At 41.2% G+C, this 21,229-nt stretch overlaps 1 protein-coding gene across 1 annotated transcript; it reads right to left on the reverse strand.

Moving 5' to 3' along the window:
* Positions 1-829: 829 nt before the first annotated feature.
* Positions 830-19,598, reverse strand: CUNH5orf15 (chromosome unknown C5orf15 homolog). The gene is made up of 3 exons (XM_024195208.3): positions 19,335-19,598; positions 6,801-7,369; positions 830-5,301 (listed from the first exon to the last, which is right to left on the reverse strand). Exons 1-3 carry the CDS (start codon positions 19,456-19,458, stop codon positions 5,170-5,172), a joined length of 825 nt encoding a protein of 274 aa, XP_024050976.2. The 5' UTR covers positions 19,459-19,598; the 3' UTR covers positions 830-5,169.
* Positions 19,599-21,229: the final 1,631 nt, after the last annotated feature.

Consider the following 21,229-nt stretch of genomic DNA (forward strand, 5'->3'; position numbering starts at 1 on the left):
TATTAACTGTCAGTTGGGAAGTGCAAGTGATAGCAATCCACTAATTGGCTTGTAATTTGTAGGATACCAGTCTTACCTGATCATAATTGGAATGGGTTTTTGTAATGCTTAACAGCCACACAAACAAGGGAGAGCTTTCTGCCAGACTTCAACAGTTGTCTAATCTTATATTTTCAAATCTCTCTCTAAGGACAGCAGGCTAAAGCATTTGTCAATTTTATGACTATTCAGCCCTGGCAGATAATGCATTAAAATTCTGAAAATGAATGTCGCCAGTGATTGCCCAACATAAAACCCAACGGTATATGTTAATTAAAGAACTTCAAGGATTTCACATCCATGTTAATTTCTTGTGAATTTAAAACATACAAATAAGTATCCCTTAAGCACCATATACAGGAGCCTTATTTAAAATTTGAATATTTGCATAAAACAGTTTAAACAAGATGAAAATTGTGTATTACAGGCTAAACTATATTAAAGGAAAGGAGCAGCACCTTTTGTCAATACATATTCCCATCTCTGCATTAGAAGAGCCAGCCTGGTTGCTCACAGAATGGTGGGGGTGGGTATGTGCGCACATGTGTGTCAATTTGGGTGTCAACCTTTGTTATAGATACTTTGTAAGCTAATGTACTTTGTCACCTGCATAGTGCTGGGATGGGGTTATGTTCGTGTATCGAGTTTAAGATGTCAGTCAGCCAGCTCAAGACTTCACACCCCCCTCATCCCCCGACTTTAGAGGATCAATACGTTCAAGATTATGCTGTTTCTAATTTCAGGTATATACTTTCAAGAGAATTTTCAGAGGAGAAGACTGCAGACTCTATACCTTTTTAAAAGAAAATTTATGAATATGAGCACTCCAGTCACAAGCTTAGATTAAAACAAGGGACAGCTAGAGGAGTAAGATTACAGTGATAATACTTGTCCCACAGAGTTAAAATACAAGACCAATAAAAAATAAACTGAATTCTTAAATAAACTTTCAGAAATAATTTTAGTAATCCCCAATGATGTGAAAGCTAGGGAACATGACATGTTTTTTTCCCCATGAATCATCCCTTTCCCATACAGTACACACACAAACACTATGTAGGGTATGAACAAAGGTTGCATACGTATCTAACCACAAAAGCAAGATAGGGCATCTAACAGTACATACATTATACTCTTCCACCCAGGCACATCCCTCACCACTGCAACACTCACCGACAACACACAATTTTACCCTTTCCTGCATAGGGATGCCAGCTTTCTGGAACCCTCTTCCCCAAACTTGCAGGCACAATAAACCGATTCAGCTCCCCCACCTACTCTCCATTCAAGGGCAGGGGGGCGGAAAGCACACTGAAGGACTTGTGTAGTTTTTTTTTTTTTTTTTTTTTTTTTAAGTGTATCTCACATAATCTGAGGGGTAGACCTGTTTGATATCAACCAGGAGTTAAATCAAAGGAGGCTGTTAAGGGAGAAACCAAAGGAAATTAAACAATGGCAAAAATAAGAGGCATCTTCAAAGGAGCGACAGTGACAGCCATGGATTAAGTATCAGCTACCTAGCTGGCTCCATTGAGGCTAGAATGGTTTACTCTTCCCAAGGTGAAGCCTAGAATCAATGGGGTTCCCAAACCTTAAAAATGGGGGCCTCAGGAAGGAGGATGGGTGAGTTAGTTGTCAGCCAACAGAGGCGGATACCAAAACTGACTGAGAATATGGCCACACTACAGAGACTACACTGGCGTAAGTCCCATGCTATAGACAGAGTTTACACCTATAGAAGGGGTTGTTCTGTAAGAACACCACCTCCGGGAGCAACAGCAGCTAGGCTGACAAGCAGTCTCCCACAGACTTACTTGTGTCTACACTAGGGATTAGGCTGGCAGAGCTACGTCACTCAGGGGTGAAGGTTTTTCAAACCCGAGCGACGTGACATGTCAACCTAAATGTGGAGTGTAGCCCAGGTCTGAGATCAAGCCTGCTTGGGCACAGCATGTTCTCTCCCCCAACACAGAGATGAGAAGAAACTGGACCAAACTGAGCGACAGCTAGAGAGGCTTAACGGGAATAGGACTCTTGTGTTAACCCATTTTCCTAAACGCTGTGTTCCTTTTGGCAATAAAATGCTACTTTGTTCTAATGATGCTCTTTTTGAGTCACTTTAAATGCAGACCCCCAAAGCAAATGGGCTTACTGGTGCCAAATGGAGTTTAGCCTGTCCTGTTAATGTTCTGGGAAAAAAGGAGGGCTGCAGCCCAGAGATCCAGTTTAACAGTAGGTCGACCACATAGTTCCTCGGAGAGTGAAGGAAGCCAGGCCTGTTACATGACGGACTGAAAAGGAGTCTAAGGTGCAGTTTACACTGGAACGACGACACAGATGCACACATATTTGATCCTTCACACTTGAACCATCTTTGATGAATCAGTTACCCCAAAGACATTGTAAATCTTAGTCTGTCAGCTAACCATAGTGCATAAGAATTCATTTAGGACGACTACCAACTTGTTTTGTTTAATTAACAAACCACCCCAGAGAACCCACCAAACTCACTTTGTGTGCAAATTTTTGGCTTTCAAAGTGTAGTTCTTAAGCCAGAAGGGAAGGAATAATCATGAAGCTCAGAATGTTTTGGGGAGGGGGAACTACTTGTAATTAATAGAACTTTGAATTTGACCAAATTTTCTTGTAAGTCATTAGAAGATTCAAGTTTTACTGAATTTGTGTGCTGAACATTTGGGACAGATAAGCTACATTTTGTACATAAAACAGATGGGACACTTGTACTTTAAATGCAAAACCAAAAAACAATCTCAACTATTGCATCACAATGACTGTCGCAAAATGAGGAATGCACATTTTTGGAGAAAAAAGATAGTATTGTCATAACTGTTATAGTTTTAATCATTTACATTTCAAGACACCATTCTTAGTCTCTTAAGAATAAGATATGGCTGGTTAGTTTGCCATCTCATTTTCCCCAGAAAGCATTTGCTATAATACAGGCAAAGAATGCATATCTTGTAATAGGATATTGTTTTTTCAGCCCTTCTGAGTGGGGAATAATTATAGCAGGCCTAATTAAAGCTATGGTTTACCAGTAAAGCTGAGAACTGTACTTCACAGAACTGAGGATGACTCAAATGGAAAGAGAAAGTAATGCATCCATGAACTCCACAAACAAAACAAAAATAGATGTATTTTGTTACTGTTTCAATACAAATTTAACATATCAGTGTTATGGCTTGGACACTTTCTCTCCTTCCCCCCATATTCTGAAAACTATAGTTAAGGTGGGTTTAAAATAACCCACCTGACCATTTTTCTAATTTGTTATTCTTACACATTTCTACTGGAAAAAAAATAACAGTGATACTACACAAGGTGACACTTATTGAAAACCTGACTCCACAAGACTTGGTTGAGATGAATGGCAGCTGAGGTGCTGGAAAGTGCAAATGGTTTGTCACACATACCATGCCTATATAATCATATAAAGGATTCCATATGGAGTGAATCCACACATAATGAATGGCAAAAACAGTTGTTTTGAGTGCCAAAAGATAGTTTGCAATGCTCTGTTCAACCCTAAACAGAAGATAAATTATTCACTGTCACTGGAATATGCTACTTAACATGAACATGTTCAAACTGATCAAGTTATTATAAAAACAAACTTATATTCTTCCCATTTATTTTAAAAACATTATTCAAAATATTACGTGAAACAAGTCCAAATATGATAAAAATTACTGCAAGAAAATAGTTCTGGCATATTGTTTAGGCTTCACTTTCTTATGGTTATCAAAAGAAAGCATGTAACTGTAGGAATTTACTATTTATGAACTATTTCACCCATAACATATCATGCCATCACAACTCTTCTCATGCGAACATCTGTAAAGTTTTGACTTTTTTCAAAACAGTACATTACCACTTGTATATCAAGTCATTAATTGTGGTTCTTAGTCACCATTATTTAGATATTTATCAGCTCTGAAAATTAAATCACACAATGTACAAAAAGGAAAACTATGAAATTGTATATTTTACATCTCATGGAAAAACAAATAGCTGAACTACATAGGACAAGGTAAAAAACCAAACATACCAATAACTTGCTGTACACCTAATTCACATGTAAAATTAATTCTCTCAAAATTAAATCAAGGTGCAGTGTTGTCCATAGATCATGGCAACCCATACGCTTTTAATTTCTACCCCACCTGCCAATTACTTGTGTTTAGGATAATATCAAAAACAATCAATCACTCTTACATTCCCAGACTTAACATGTTTGTAGTATACAAGAAACCACATGATTACATACCATAACTCCCTTAAAATTCAGGGGAAATTTTTGTTGCACTTGCCTGCTAGGTATATTTTTATTTTATAAACAATTACACTATGAAGCTTATTTCCAATTCACTAATCTTAAAAGATAGATGAAGTTTCCATAAGCATAGTTACAGAGTAAATCTTGGGTAATCAAGAAACAGCAATACTGTCATACAAACCTGGGATATTCCAAAGAAATGTAAGGTATAACTTGATTTCAAGTCATGCTTGGTACATAATTATTGTAAAATACTTTACTGAATGAAGCATCTAGAGAAGAATATCAGCATAAAGCTTGTCACATAAGGTAGCGTAACATGAGAAGAGTCTGAGTTAGCCAAAAGATATCTAGAAGAAAGTTTTGGAGCACTAAGCAATCTATACATGGAAAAAATATTTTTGAACTGTGTAAGATAGCAGGATTTATGAGCCATATTAATGATTTGCAGAAAGAGACAATTAATGTGATTCAGTGATGGCAGACTCAATTTATCAGATCTAAGATATTTTATGCCCACATTTTTATATTAGCCCTGTTGGCATTGCTCTAGACAGAAGGAAAGGATGCACAAAATAAAATGAAATAAAGGAAAAAAACAAGTGAAATACATTGTTTAAATCTAGTTTCTGTACATGTGATTTGAAACTTGACTATCGACAAAGAATTTAATGCTAATAATACATGCCCTTTGTTTTACATGAGCTTTAATCTCAAACCCATCCAGGCAAGAGAGACCTCTCATTTCAGTACAAACTCTTTATGGCAGACACTGCACAACATTATATAAAAAGTCAGGCAAAGAAAATGACTAATTCAGCAAATTGATGCTTTTAAAAAATGTAATCATTGGTTATCTTCAGTGAAGGCATTGCTTCATTAACATTTTGATCTAAACGATGATATTCCACTGTTCTCGAGCAAAGACCATCACGCCACCTTCGGCTCTGGACCAATAAGAAGATCTGGAAGAAATCACAACCAATTTTGATACAGATGAAATGACAATGTGGTGCAAATGTTTCACTTTTGTCAGCTAATATAACAGCTACATTTGTAATCACTCAGCCCCATCCAGAGCTACCAGCATGACAGTTGCTTGCTAAAATTCATAGTGCTATCTGTACTCGCCACGTATTCCTCCCCATAACTAATCCACTCACTGCTAACCCACCTCTTGTCCACACCAAGACTTCTCCCACCATTTGGCTAGCACAGGTACAGCTCCATAATGGCAAAAGTATTAACAGCATTCAAGTTTTCAGCACAGTCAGTGTTAGGTAATGTTGGTAAAAACCTTTGGCTGATATACCCTGGAATTTACACTGTTATTGCCAGTGGGAGAATGCTGAAAAGATTCTGTAGTTTCAGCACTAGAGTATTTTCTGCTGCTACTCTCCAGCAATGAAGGAGCATGAAGTGGCAACCCAACCCAAGTCTGCGTACTCTCAACATCAAGCAGTAGTTATGGGAGTTGTGAAGACAGAAATCCCCATGTCTCTGTGCTGACACAGGAGAAAACCAAGATGAACATTTTCAACAGCACCTAGCAATTTAGTCCTTGGTCCAAGTCCTATTTCCAAACGTGTCATAGGCATTTCTGAAAATTTTACTTATACTCAGCAATGCAGTTGCTTTTAGCATAATATGGTGTTATAAGTTAGCCATGTTAGTTTCAGATCCAATAAAACAGAAGGCCAAATAATCAAAGTTAGCTAAAGAGATAAAGAAAAAGAGCGGGGAAAGGGAAACATATTTAAACTTCTTGGAGCATTACATTAAGAAAATGCACACAAGTTTGAAATAAAATGTAGGCGGTCATGTAATATCTTTAGATTCTGAAATAAGATAACACTGATTAGACTGGAGAAAAATGTGTCAATAGTGGTCTGATTGCATCATCTATTATCTACAGTCAGAGATATTTGTTAGAACTGCAAACAAAAGTAACCCAACATGCTAATTATCAAGTTGTGATAGGGCAAGGGTTAAATCCTAGGCATATCTACAGTTCAAAGATGGTCTCAAATTGTAAGCATTATCACTATCTCAGGAACATTCTCACTTTACTGAAGATTAAATTTTCCTTAAATTGAGGTTTATAATCCTGTGCAGACCCAAAATTAGTTCATCAATCACCTTCATTCAACTTTCCCTTGATCTTATTTCTAGAAACCATATATTCCATCATAGCATATTACGGAACTGATTGATTCCTGATGTTATCATTTAATTGATTTTTCCCAACCTAAAATGCTTGTTGTTCTAAATTAGCTTGCTTTTTTGTACAGATATTAATGATCTGCATATTAAGATCACAAAACAGAATACTGTTTGTAAGTGTACTTAGACCTTAGCACAACTAAGTAGTTTTTATAAAAAAAAGTTGTTCAAGGTTTCAAAGCAAAAATTACTTTGAAATATTAAAGTGGAATTTTTCATCTCGCTTTCATAGTATACCTACCTTTCTCTTATTATGATATGTGATATAAACAACAGCTACTAAGAAGGCAATAATAACCAGGTGGAAAAAGAAATGGGTGTCTTCTTCCAATCCTGAGACAGAGTCCTTTATCTTGGCATCAAGAGATTTCATGTGCTCATTATAACTGCCAAAGCTATCAGTCTCCTCATCTTCCAGCAAATCTAGGTCTGTATTATATCTGGAATTGGGCGTCACCTCATAAGGGCCATAGTCATCACGCCCATCAGGCTCCATAGTTTCTTTTGCTGTTGGTGGTGAACTATTCAGTATGTCTTTGAAGTCTGTTAGGAGACCCTCTTCCTCAATTTTAGTATCTTCAGAAGCATCCACATCCATTTGTGAAATGGGGCTAACAGATGTGGAATGAGTTGTAACAGATGTGGCTGGGTCATCCTTCACGATAGCTGATCCAAGTGTGACAATATTATTGACTTTAAGAGTTGCGGAGGATTGTTTTTTTGTTGTAGTTATCAAAGTGGGCAGACTGGGTGTTGAAATCTGAGATGTATTTAACACTTCACTGTCATTTTTAGGAGCATCTGCAGTAGCTGGGGGAAGGGAGAAAAGACATTTATTCTATGTTTGTTATTGTTCTTTGTACACAAATCTAAACATAGTCACTAAGTCTCTTGACTTATTTTACAAGGAAGTCATACCACAATGGACTAGGTCCATTTTGGAGTGCAACAATTTTATGGATTTTAAAAAGTCAGAATATACAATTCTGCCAGTTCACAACTGAGAAAAATGGAACAGGGATCATAAAGTATGCTACACTAGTATGTTAAACTGTTTAGTGACTTGAAATATAGGTTTTGGTTACTATGCATTGTTTTACAATAGTAAAAGATCTCATTGTGGAGTTGACAAGTCTTGCAACGTATAAACCCCAAGATTTAAAGAGATATTACTCTAAAAATGTCAGACCCCTGTAAGTAAAGTTCATTATATTTTCAAATACCATATTCACACCTTTTCCGAAGAACTTCTTCTAGTATATTTATAAGTGGATGGAGTTGATTAGGGCAAAAACCCAAGAGGCAGATAAAATTTCCCAATCTACCATAGCACACACAAGTGTTGGCAAAGAAGAGATAGATGCATTTACAAATTCACTCTGGACTGGTATTTAGAATAGAAGATCTCAATATTAAATTAAATTTTAAAAAAGTCTCTCATATTTACTTCCACAGAACCAAAACTCAAGTCTATCAACCTCAGAAACCACTTTTCACCTTTAAGTGAAAAATGGATTTAGTTTCAATAACTCATTTTAAAAAGACCCACATGAATCAAGAGAAACCAGGAACTTGAAAGCTTAGCCTGACACTTCACCTGCAGATCAAACTGTTTTCTTTTCACTTCACCCACCAATCTAAGTTACTGAACTATCAGCACTAACCTTTGATTGTCCTTATTTTCAGTGTGTGTCATGATATTGAAGGTGATATGCAAAGCAACAAAGTGCCTCGTATTCTTATGGTGTCAATGTTGGGTTTAAAAAAAAAAAAAACACACACACCCTACAGAAACATCAGAGTTTTTGAGACTTGCCCCACCTACCTAGAAGATAGTAGTAATCTTTGGAGAACCTGGAATATGACATTAAAGCTTGAGGATGAAACCTAAGGTGCACTTGGCATCCCATTCCCACTCACCTAGGGGCCAGGAAAGCTGCAACTCAGGTTTCAACCTGCACCTGTAGTGTTATTTTCCTGCTCCTCTAAGACTGCAAAACTCCTCACTCCCTAGGGTGTAGCTTGAAGAGATTCTTAGGAGGGGAGAATTTGCATTCCACTCACACCCAGATACTTCCTAGGAAACCCACTTCACATGTATTGTTCCAAAAAGCCCTTTGAAGTTCCTAATAACTTCCAGAGTAATCTTGTCTTCCTGCTAAAGAAGTTCCATACAATCTCACAGTAGAACATAAAAATTTGAATTTTTAATACAATTAACCCCAAAAGATAATAAACTTATTCAATAAGGTTTAACTTAATTCAATACAAATTAATTCAGGATATTGCACAAAATGTTCAGTATGTCACACCACTGTCTTCCACCAGAAGTATATAAATTAGCACAAATCAAGAACACCACTAACTTACTCCATAAAGAAATGATATATCTGCTTAAACCATGAACACTATCTGGAAGGTCAGCAAAAATGATGAAAAAGATTGCACTTATAGAAGAAATGAAGAATTAATCTATTAATAAATGTAATTTACAGCCAAGGAATCACAATTCACCTCAAAATTACAGCTTTTACAGGGCCCCCGTTTCCCACTTCATCAATGTTTTCCAGTGAAAAAGGAAAATTTGTTTTCATCTGAGAATTTCCTTTCTTGAATTCCTCATGATCACAAGAGTGGGTTTTTCCACTCTCTCGTAAGTGATCAGGGGGAAAAAACGACCCCTTGTCCTGGCTAGGACATGTGACTGCATCTTCTGCACCTTTCCCAGAAGGATCTCAAGAAAGTGCGTAATTCCCTTAAGTGGTAACAAAAAAATGCAGATACCTGCGATGATACATGTGGATACAAATATGGAGGTATACCTCTTTCAGTCCTTTTGATGAGGAAATCCCAACAGAATAAGGCAGGTATCAGAATCATGGAAGAGACCTCAAGAAGTCAAGTCCGGCCCCTGCGCCAATACAGGACTAAACAAACCTGGGCCACGCCGACAGGGGTTTGTCCAATCTATTCTTAAAAACCTCCAATGATGGGGGTTCTACAACCTCACCTTGGAAGCCTATTCCAGAGCTTACTACCCTTATTAGTTTCCCTAATAGCTAACCTAAATCTCTCTTACTGCAGATTAGCCCATTACTTTTTGTCCAACTTCAGTGGACATGGAGAACAGCTGATCACAGTTCTCTTTATAACAGCACTTAACATATTCGAAAACTTATCTCGTCCCCTCTCAGTCTTCTTTGCCCAAGATTAAACTTTTTTTTTTTTCCAAAGAAAAACCTGATCTTATCATTCAGATTTTTTTACACGTTTTATCATTTTTGTTGCCCTCCCCTGGACTCTCTAATTTGTCTAAATCTTTCCTAAAGTGTGGCGCCCAGAACAGGTCAGAGTACTCCAGTTGAGGCCTCACTACTGCAAACAAGAGTGGACAATTATCTCCCATGTCTTACATACAAGACTCCTGTAGTATTACAGAATACTTAGCGGAAAGCACCTTGGTGCAGGGACTGTCCATCTCTTTGTTTTACTTTTGTATCATGCTTAGCACAATGGGGTCCTGGTCCATTGCTAGGACCTCTGGTAATACAAATAATAAATAAATAATAAAATAATAATAATAAATAATAATGAAAATGTCCCCAGCTTTCTCCGACACATTTAAATTCTGAGAGTTACTGAGAAGCCTAGCAAGACAGAAAAGCCACAAAATTGTTCTAGGTTGCAGGTATGATGAACACAGTACATTTCTTAGACTTGGCCTTCCCTTTTTTTCCTCTTTGTTGCGATCTTTGACCCAGGTGGCAGATGGAGGAAGGAAGAGTACCTAAGCCCAAAGCACCTCAAACCCAAAGTCCCAAAAAGAGAAATCTGGGAAAGACTCAGAAGGGGCTGTCCTGTTCTCTGGGTAGAACAAAGGTCTGGCCTACCTCCAATCATCCAAACGAGAAGAGAAGCCCACTATTAAGACTGAGATAGAAAGGGAGCAAGAAATTATTTTCACCGCTTGCAAGTAGCTCTGAAGCTATGTATAAGCAGCACAAGCACTAAAGGACACTGTCAATGCTTACAAGGCTTAAAACGATCAAGAACCCAAATTGAAAAGACCAGAGCATTGATTTTTTCCAGAGTCTGACCCATTTAACAAAATAATCAGCACTCTGATATTATCATCTGACTTTATATAATTATTGGTGTCCCAGCTAAACATTCTAAACAGGCACTGGGTTTGTGTGATGTGCACACTATGCCTTCACCCTGCAAATGTGCTCAACTGCCAAGACAATGAAATTAGTCTAGGAAAAAATGTTGCTTTGCCTGCTTTATGACTGGTGGTAAAAAGGTCTTTACGCGTCAAACTATGAATTCACTAACAATGTTACAGGGCAGAGGTCACATGACTATATATAAGCACACAGAAAACTGATACAGAAGTTATATTTTAAGAGGGATTAAGACGTTTTTCTTTATTTCCACTTTCAGCAGTTTTACTGTTCAATATTTTTGTGTGTTTGCAATGGAAGTGTTTAGCAGGTTTACAACGTAGTACTAAAAACCACATACCAAGCCATTTAACAAAGTAGCAAATTTCACTGCATTTATTCGTAGTATATTTTTCTTCGTTAATGATTGTGCAGTTCAAGGCATGGCACATGAAATAAAGTTGACTGACTTATAATGATCTACTTTTTACTGCACATTAAAACGTTAAAGTGCCTTTCTTGAAAGCCGCAATAAACTGCATTTATCTGTGCTCTGAGTTTTAGGGAAACTATTATGAAAAATTCTGTCAAAAGACTTCCTTGGCATGTGACAATAACTTTCGGTTGCTACAAAGGATAACTTAGCACAATTTTTTAGCATGTCAGCAAAACTTCACTACTCACTAGATTTTAAACCAAGTACAACTAATAAAATTACTCTATATATTTCACGTCAAAACTAATCAGTCTGACAATATCAGCAGTAGACTTTACTTTTTAAAAGTTTTCATGTCTACTGCAGAAATCTTAATAAAATACTCCGATTCACCTGTATTAGCATACCCTTACAGTGTCCAGGATCACAATTTTGTAATAAGTATATAGATTACACTAAAAAAACAAAAAACTTAGAAGTGGAACATAGGAACTGCAAGATTGGATCAGAGCCACGATCGAGTCCAGTATCCTCTGTCGTAGTAGTCAGTACCAAATGCTTCAGAGGAAGGCATAAGAACTCTGCGGATGCAGGTATCAGATAAACCTGGCCCCCACATTTGGTCTCAAATTGATCTCTAATAGTTAGAGATTGTAAGCCTTTGTGTTTCAGGGCATAAGCCAAAGTCATAAGAATATTTATATTATTAATTAGAGTTTGGAAAACTTATTGTTTAGAATAAACTAAGTTGGCAGCATCTCTACATTCTGTATAAAAAAAAACAATACATTTCAAGCCAGAACCTTTGATTCAAAGTGATTTTGGGTGGGATTTTTATAGAAAAAAAAAAAAAAAAGATTGAGTGACCTAGAACCACAAGTCTCAGTGAAAGTCAATGGAACTCATACTCCTGAGTGAAATTTTTTTGGTGAATACTAAATTCACTGAAAAATGCATTTTTCAGAGCACTGGAACTATTTGTGATTTCGGGTAGAATTCAGTAGTTTCTGAAATGCAGAACCATTTCATTTTGACAATTTCAAAACAAAATATTTTGAAGTTTCATTCTGAAATGAAGTTTTCTTTTGAAATGAATCTAACCAAAAAAGGGTGAAAAACACCAAAAAAGATCCCAGGTGTAACTAAATATTTGCTCTGACGCTACACAAAATGAGGGAAGAGGGCAAGTTTAGTTTTGGTTTGAAACGAACCAAAATTTTGGAATTTTTCCATTTGCCGCCCCCCAAAAAATCCCTGAAAAATCCACTATTTATTCAGCTCTACCACTTAGGGCAGAGGTGGGCAAACTACGGCCTGCGGGCCACACCCTCCTGCCAGGCCCCTGAGCTCCTGGCCCGGGAGGCTAGCCCCCCCTGCCCCTCCCCCGCTGTTCTCCCTCCCCCGCAGCCTCAGTTCACTGAGCCGCTGGCGCAATGCTCTGGGCGGCAGGGCTGCTAGCTCTTGCCAGGCCGCGGCTCTGCAGCTGTGTTGCCTGACCCAGTGCTCTGTGCTGCACGGTGGCGTAGCTGATTCAAGCTGGGCGGTGCGGCTGCCTATCCTGGTGCTCTGGGCGGCGCAGCTGTAGCGCCGCCAGCCACCGGTGCTCCAGACAGCGCGGTAAGGGAGAGGGTGGGGCTGGATAGAGGGCAGGGGAGTTCGGGGTGGTGGTCAGGGGGCGGGGGTGTGGATAGGGGTCAGGGCAGTCAGAGGGCAGGAAACAGGGGAGTTGAATGGGGGTAGGGGTCCCAGGGGGGCAGTCAGGAAAGAGAGGTGGGGTTGGATGGGGCAGTGGGGGGCAGTCAGGGTCAGGGATTCCAGGGACTGTCAAGGAGAAGGGGTGGTTGGATGGGGGGAGGGCAAGTCAGGAAGGAGGGGAGGGGTTGGATGGGGCAGCGGGGGGGCAGTCAGGGGCGGGGGGTCCGCGGGCAGTCAGGGGACAGGAAACGGGGGGGGGGTTGGGAGGGGGCCGGCGGGGGGGGGGAAGCAGGGGGGGGTGGGATAGGGGGCGGGGGCTGGGCCACGCCTGGCTGTTTGGGGAGGCAGTCTCCCCTAACCGGCCCTCCATACAATTTTGGAAACTCGATATGGCCCTCAGGCCAAAAAGTTTGCCCGCCCCTGACTTAGGGCCTTGTCTAAACTAAAAACCGTTTGCCAGTATACTGGCAAACCCTCAGAGCAGAGACAAACTCCTTCAAGTGGTAAAAAAGTTTTTTGCCATTCACGCCGCCCCCCCCCCCCAAATAAGCTATACAACATGACGTCCTGGACTGAGATGCATCTGATTACAGAAAATCCCATTTCCCTCTAAGGAAAAAAAAAGCTCATAATGGCTAATAGGCCTAAATGTGCAAGATAATCAAAGTTCTCAACACCTTGTAGGATCAGACCATAAAACTGCTCATGTTTATGGCATTTTACCTCTAGCACAAAACATTAGGAGACTGCTTAAAAAATAAAGTCACATTATGTACTGCAGTTTGAAAAATCATTTGGCATGCCAAAAATCACATAGGAATGTATGTTCTAAAACAGTGCCATTATTTATGGTTATTTAATAATTTATTAGTTCTTTGTCATGTTGGAAAATTACAAACTTTGGCACCTAAAATATCTAGCCACTTTTTGTCAGATTACTTATCAATAACATGTCATACAAACGGTAGAATGAATCAAGTTACTCACAGACCCATGTACATTTATAAAGGACTAAAGCTGAACAAACTACTCTTTGTTTATATGGCAAACTTTTCCAACATGAAATAGGCTTTAACCAATTGTAAAAACAAAAAACCCTCAACTAACCAAAGTTGAGCTAGACATCATGGAGCCTTCTAGCTTCTAAAATAAAGGAAAGTCACAAACAATCTAGTCTTGACTACAGAGGTACCATTTACCAAATATAAGGAAACTATTTCTTTAAACTATTACCTTTGCTACTAGTGATGGATTTTTACATAAATTTTAGAATTTTTTTTAGTTTTTACTTGCAGAAAAAAATAAATGCTTGGTTGGTGATGCCAAGATGAGCATCCCCCATGTCTAAAGCTACAGTTCTGCCAGGAAATCCATCAATGCCCTATTTCTGTTAGCTGGCACTGTAACTGATGGCATTAAACATGAAAGACTTTCGGTGTGGACAGTCACATCTTATGTGACTGCCTCAAAACAAAAAAAATCATTACACTTAAAGGCTTCAATAGAGTGCCAACAGGTCACAAGAAAGAAGTCAATACACAGAGCCACTAAATTTCTCCCACATTATTCCATCAGAACAGATGATTCATTCAACCAAGACTTATACCATATGATAAGTTTACAGTAAGATCAAATGGTGTGTTATTGAGACATTCACACAGGTCACACACTGTGACAGTCTGACAAGGAAGTCAGTATAGCCACTGAAAATTCCTTACCTTTTTGTAAGCAGACAGCACAATACACGTTATATGAAGAAATTGGAAAAGAGGAAATATGGCTTACTGTGCAAGGCATTTCCTTTTAGATCTGTTTGTATATTCTTTTAAAGGAGATATTTAAAGAGACACCATCAACTTGAAATCTAGTCAATAAAAACAAATACAATAAAAATAATTCCTCCTCCTTATGACAGATATTGCAACCCCATGCAACATCTTTGGGAACCATGTTTATTAAGTTTATACATCTCCAGGAGAAGAGCGTCGACACAGCTCGACCAGGAACTAAAAACAGTGGGGGGTGTTTAAGGCGAATCACTTAAGACAGGTTATAACCACCTCTAGAGAGGTACCACCCCTTCGGAAGCCAACAGGAAAATCTTTTGATCTAAATGGCTGGATTTAAACTGACTCAGGGCCTTCTTTCTGAACCTCCAAATAGGCAAGACCTTTTATCCAATGGAGGCCCTGACCCTTGCAGAAGGGCTGGAAAGAGTTTGGCCTACCAGGGCCTCATATGACTGAGCAGTGACATCTGGTAAACTTTTAGAACGCATATAGGAACTTTTATTGTTTTTATATTTGTTTTCTCTTTAATTCTTTTACCTTAAGAATAAAGATCTTTGCTTACAAAGAGCAAGGTACCCTGTAACTGCTAGCAATACCTTGTTCATAGCCTTCAGAGAGAAAACAAAGCACTGGTGTTGGCCTTTAGGCAGACTGGCTTGCTGGGGATATTGCTGTATAAGGAGAGGAGCTCCGCAGCCTTAAAACCCCAGGCAAGAGGGAGACAGACACAGGTCTCCACCCAAGAGAGGTGATGGCTGGGAGCCAGAAACCTTAAGTGGGTATCCTTGAGGGACCACAGAGGGGAACACACGTGCAGTTACTCTGAAAGTGAGACACCCCTGAATCTCCCTGCTATTTTTGTGAGGTTCACAATGACAGTTTCCTATTTTTAAGAATGTTTCTCTGTCCCTTGTTGTTTATCTTTCACACAAAATGGGGGGGGAACGGACTATATGTTGTTGGACAAAACAAAATGGAAAAGAGAAGCTCATTAATCACTTTCAATTGTAATAATGTTACATTAGATGCAACAACCGTAGACCAAAAAAACCAGAAAGAATTGTGATAGTTAAGTTGACGGTGTCCTTTCAAGTAAACTGTGTGGCATACTGTACTAGGATCATATGGATGTCTTTTCTGGACATGCAGAGTATTGTTGACTAGTGGCTCTAAAGTGGTTAAGACATTTAAAATTCATAGCATAGCAGTTGAATTATAATCAACTTTTTGGTTTAGGAATGTAAACAGAGATCTGACCCAACACAACAATGCTCTGCAGCCAGTGATGACGTTGACAATTCATGCCATATCTTATAACTTTTATTCACATGCACAGTGAAAGAAAATACCTAATTTATTTGCTACCACTACACGTGGAATGGTATTTAAAGTCAGAGACACGAATATATGTGAGTGCGGTGAGGTGCAAACCATGAAGCACCGGCTTGCTTGCTGACTCTTTGGGGAGACCTGGATGGAGGACCTTGCTGCAGTGACAGAAAGAACCATCACTTGTGCACGGTTCTGGAAAAACATCTAGTTCGTCAAAAAGGGCACGAGAAAACAAAGTCGTCAAAGGTAAAAACTTTTCAGGGCATGGGCCATGTCTTCATGCGTTTGCACAACACCTAACATGAGGAGGCCCTACATATAAATTGAAGTGTATCACTTTACATTTGAGATATTTGTTCATGCTGTAAGACAAATTTATTCGTTTGTATTTTCACCTCAAAATATACCTTTTTAGCTCACTGCATGAGAGAAGCTTATAAAAGTCTGCTTCTCAACTGAATTTATATGGGTGGATCCTGCACTGAAGTCAATAGGGCTGAATTGACTTGGATGAAAAAATTAGAAAAGAGTTGCAAAAAATTAATTTTATCCAGTTTCCTATTTGTAGTTACTGGTCACAGGATATGCTGGGCAGCTAACACTGGGAAGTGACCTCACCAGATAGAGTAGGATTTTGATGTACCCTGAGGTAATTGCTAAAACAAATGAAATGCAAATATAGCAGAAGTTAGTTTTCCCTTTGAACTATCCAGTTTTGTACATCCTCGCATTTTTAATTCTCAAAAAATGAGTGGTTTTGAAAATGAAATCTTCCTAAAGCCTACATATACGCAGAAGACAAGAAGTTCTTATTAGCCAGAAATTATATTTACAAATATGGACCTCCCTTTCAGAAATAAAACTATCAAGCAGTTACTACTATGTATGGTATAAAGCATTTGACTTTTAAGAACTCAAGTCATACTATTTGTGGAGTGATTTAGAAAATAGAGTTCTTTTCCCCCCACAAGCTATTTTACATCAGTAAAACAGGTAAATTAAGGAATAACAAAGTTTAAAATTCCTGTTAAACATACATCATTCAATTGGCCATATATCTTTGAGCTGTGAACTCAGAGTCACACCTGGTCAGCTCTTTAAAAGGAAACTTAATCAAAGAAAACCCAGTTATTGTTAAAAGTGGCGTTGAGTCAGAAAGCATAAATCTTCTTTCTGTGTCTATGCTGATCACTGAATGGATGCCACAAAACAATCCTAGGGAGTGCTTATAGCCAGAATTTCAGTTTTATGTTTCCCTGAAAGATGGCACTTTTCCCAGAAGTCAGGATTGAACACCGAAGTCATAGCCTATTTAAAAATGTAAATTATATTTTCCCAAAATGTATCTTGTAGTTTTGACTGGATAAAGTATTGTTCACCTTATCTTGTACTGTTACATAGCATTGTCATGCAATGTCATATGGTAGTAGCTTTAACCTAGAGGTGGTTGCACTTCAGGGATTGGTTTGATGATCCATATTTATATAATCTGAGGTTCATACTGCCCCTTAACCTTCACCATGTACTTTTATCCAAAAGTCTCAGTCATTTTTATAATCAAATATAATCATGATTATTTGCATGGTTTCCACACTGTGCACAGCCTGGTGTAATCAGCAAAGCACCATGTAAACAGTGTGTTCATATATCTCTAGGAATATTTAACTTTTTAAAAATATTGTAAAGACATACTTTGTGCCTAGGACAACGCTGTTAAATAAAGCAGTCTGTCAGCATTCCATATTCACTGGAATGCACAACATTAAAAGCAACAAACACAGGTTAAAACTAGATGTTGCTGAACAGAAACAAGGTGAGAAACATCTAATGTATCAGCTGGTGGGAGTGACCTATATATTTACCAAGGCGGGGGGGGGGGGGGGGGAGAGGGTAAGGGTGTCCTCCATTACTTGGAGCAGAGAAGAGCAACAAAAATGATTAAAAGTCTAGAAAACATGACCTATGAGGGAAAATTGAAAAAATTGGGTTTGTTTAGTCTGGAAAAGAGAAGACTGAGAGGGGGCATGACAACACTTTTCAAGTACATAAAAGGCTGTTACAAGGAGAAGGGAGAAGAATTGTTCTTCTTAACCTCAGAGGATAGGACAAGAAGCAATGGTCTTAAACTATGGCAAGAGCAGTTTAGGTTGGACGTTAGGAAAAACTTCCTAACTGTCAAGATGGTTAAACACTGGAATAAGTTGCCTAGGGAGGCTGTCGAATCTCCATCATTGGAGATTTTTAAGAGCAGGTTAGACAAACACCCGTCAGGGATGGTCTAAATCAGTGTTTCTCAAACTGGGATCACCGCTTGTGTAGGGAAAGCCTCTGGCGGGCCGGGCCGGTATGTTTACCTGCCCTGTCCGACCGATCGCAGCTCCCACTGGCTGCGGTTCACCACTGCAGGCCAATGGAAGCTGCTAGAAGTGGCGCGGGCCGAGGGACGTATTGGCCGCCGCTTCTAGCGGCTCCCATTGGCCTGCAGCGGCGAACCGCAGCCAGTGGGAGCCGCAATCGGTCGGACCTGCGGATGGGGCAGGTAAACAAACCGCTACAGCCATGCCGCTAAAAGGCGCGCAAAAACGTCGACCCCCAACAAACAGAAGCAGCTTTGTTGGCAGGAGAGTGCTCCTGCCGACAAAGCGCTGTTCACACCACCACTTTGTGTCAGTAAAACTTTCGTCATTGGGTTTTTTAATACCCCTGAAAGACAAAAGTTTGCCGATGAAGTGCCAGTGTAGACAACGCCATACTGTAGAAAATGTTAAGTCTACTCGTAAAGTTAATTGTGTGAGATTCCTGTCATCAACACCTCTCACTAGACGGGACATAGCAACAGGAATCCTCCTCATTTTAATCAGGTAGGAGTTCACAGCACACAGCTTCCTGGGTTCTTCGCCATGCATGATGATACTGGAATAGAAGGGCACCTGCTGCAGATTTCCAAACTTCTGAACTCAAAAATGCTAAATTAAAGCCCTGGGAGGAAGGAAGGCAGGAAACGCAGACCTGGCCTAGCACGGGATGTGGGGGAGAAACTTCTCATTAAATCACACTTGAGTAAAATAAATGGAGTGTCTCCCCGATTTAAACATTTCAATAACGGAATAGGGGTCTCCTCCCAGGCCTCGACAGGTGTCCCCGCTTCACCCCGAGCCCTTCTCTTACCTCTAGTGAGGTGGCTTCCCGAGGGCCTGTTTATCCACCGCAGCCCTCCCAGGCGCCTTCTTCTGACCCTCACTCCTCCGACCCCGGCGCCCCTCCCGGCCCAGGTTTCCCCCATTCACCCCATCACCCTGGCCCCGCCAGCGCCTCCCCAGTCCCTTCCGCGGCCGGTGCCGGAGCCCCCCCGCACTCACCATTGGTCGCCAGGCCGCAGGCCGGCAAGGCCAGGCCGACAAGCAGCAGGAGGAAGGAAAGGGCCCGGCCCGGCGGGGACGCCTCTCTCAGAGCTGCCCGTATCCTCTCCCTGGCAGCGGCCATCTTTGCGGACACGGTGGGGTGATGGGTTCGGAATCGGAACACGGACGTGGCTAGGTCACGCCTATCGTTGCTAGGATGTGAGGTTCCGCGACGGTGACGTGTTCCCTCTTCCACCCCTAGGCGCTCTCAGAACTTCTCGCCCCGCCACCGTAACAGAGACAAGGAAGGGACAGCGCATGCGCACCATAAGGAGCCTTACTGCGCAAGCGGCGTAGAAGGCTCCGCATACGCTTGTTTGAGGGGGCGGGAACTTCCGGGAAGACTCCACTGCGGCCGCTCAAGAGCTGGACTGCTAGTGCGCATGCGCCAGACAGGACGGGTTCTGTGTGGCGGTGGTTGGGCCGTTAATAGGGCGGCGCGCGGCCCACCGGTGAGGAGGTTTGTTGCGGGGCTAAGCAGCGCCGCCCCCAGGGGCCCCGGGTTTCAGTGGCTGCTTCCTGCCTGGCCTGACTCGGGTGACTCTATTTTTCAAGGAAAAAGGAGACACCGCGTGGGGCTAATCTGAGCTCCCCCTCCCCCCCGGCTGGGCCAAATTGTTCGCCCGAACCCCTCCCCCTGCATGGGGCTGGCCCAAGCCACTCGCCCCCAACACGCACGTTCCTCCACACCCCACTTTTTTGACAAAAATGGTCATTTGTCCCGTTTGCTCCTGCCCCCTGATCAAGTTGGCAAAAGCAAACGGGGGACATGCTCACTGTTGCCCCCAAACAGCCAGGACGGCGGGGACAGGGCTTAAAGAAGGGGCTGTCCTGGCCAAAACTGGACAGAGGGTCACCCTAGGCCTCCTGCTCCCTGACTCACACGAAAATGTAAATGCCAGAACAAGGCACAGTTGCCAACTTTCCTGTGGTAAATAAGCACCCTGACTTTCATCATAAGCCAAAAATCAAGCCAATCCCTGAGAACTCCAACAGTCTATGTGACTAGATTGCCCTGGCCTGCAGTCTGAGACAGGGGTGGGCCGGCTGCGCACCCGACTCCCTCCCCTGCTAGCCGAGAGCCGATCAAAAAAGAGAAGTGAGCCAAAAATTAGCCAACAAGCGACTCACCAGCCAATTAAGCCGAAAACAAGCCCAATTTCTGCTGGGGTTTTTTTTTTTTTGTGGGTTTGGCATGTAAGGAAGGCGGCAGTGTCCCCGGGCAGCTGGGGCAGAGTTCAGTGTGGCCTGGAAAAAGGAGAGGCTGAGGCACTGCCTTGCCCTTCCCTTTGCCCACGAGGGCTGAGCTGCACAGAGGAGAGGCTGCCTGAGCAATAAAACTGCTCCCAAGTGAAAAGTTAAGCATGCAGATAAGTGACCAACATCAGGGCCTAATTTTGCATTGCACCTTTCGCAACCTCTAGCTGCACCCCTAGGTGATAGATTTGTAGAATTAAAAAACAGCAGCAGACATACATGAGGCACTGGAGGCAATGGGTGAGACAGATGTTTTCATCTGAGATCTAAAAGTATGCTACATTTGCAGAATCTGAAACCTTTTTCTTGCTAAGGCCCCCCTCAATATGTTATAAAAACTCCATGGCCCAGGGGTGGGGGGCCCTCACTGCATGAGAGCAAGTGCAGGGAAGACATAGCTAGGTGCTGTGTGCAAGTAGAGGAGTATCTCAGGGTACAAGCAGGGGATAGCTAGGAGCTGTGTACAGGCAGGGGGGCTCCCGGTGCAGCTCCCAGCTTCAGCCCCCGCACTGGTCCTGGCGTGGGGGGAGGGGGGAGGTTTGCCAGCTTCAGGGGGTTGGAGAGGTGCCAGTGTAGTGGCACAAACTGCTGTGCTA

Source organism: Terrapene carolina, unplaced genomic scaffold, assembly GCF_002925995.2.
Source record: "Terrapene carolina triunguis isolate 2854851 unplaced genomic scaffold, T_m_triunguis-2.0 Scaffold629, whole genome shotgun sequence".
NCBI lineage: Eukaryota > Metazoa > Chordata > Testudines > Emydidae > Terrapene > Terrapene triunguis.

Coding starts and splice junctions, on each gene's coding strand:
- CUNH5orf15 (XM_024195208.3), bottom strand. CDS start 19,458: ATGGCCGCTGCCAGGGAGAGGATACGGGCAGCTCTGAGAGAGGCGTCC. Junction 7,370..19,334: donor CTGCGGCCTGGCGACCAATG/GTGAGTGCGGGG, acceptor CCCTTCCCCCAG/CTACTGCAGATGCTCCTAAA. Junction 5,302..6,800: donor CATATCATAATAAGAGAAAG/GTAGGTATACTA, acceptor GATTTCTTCCAG/ATCTTCTTATTGGTCCAGAG.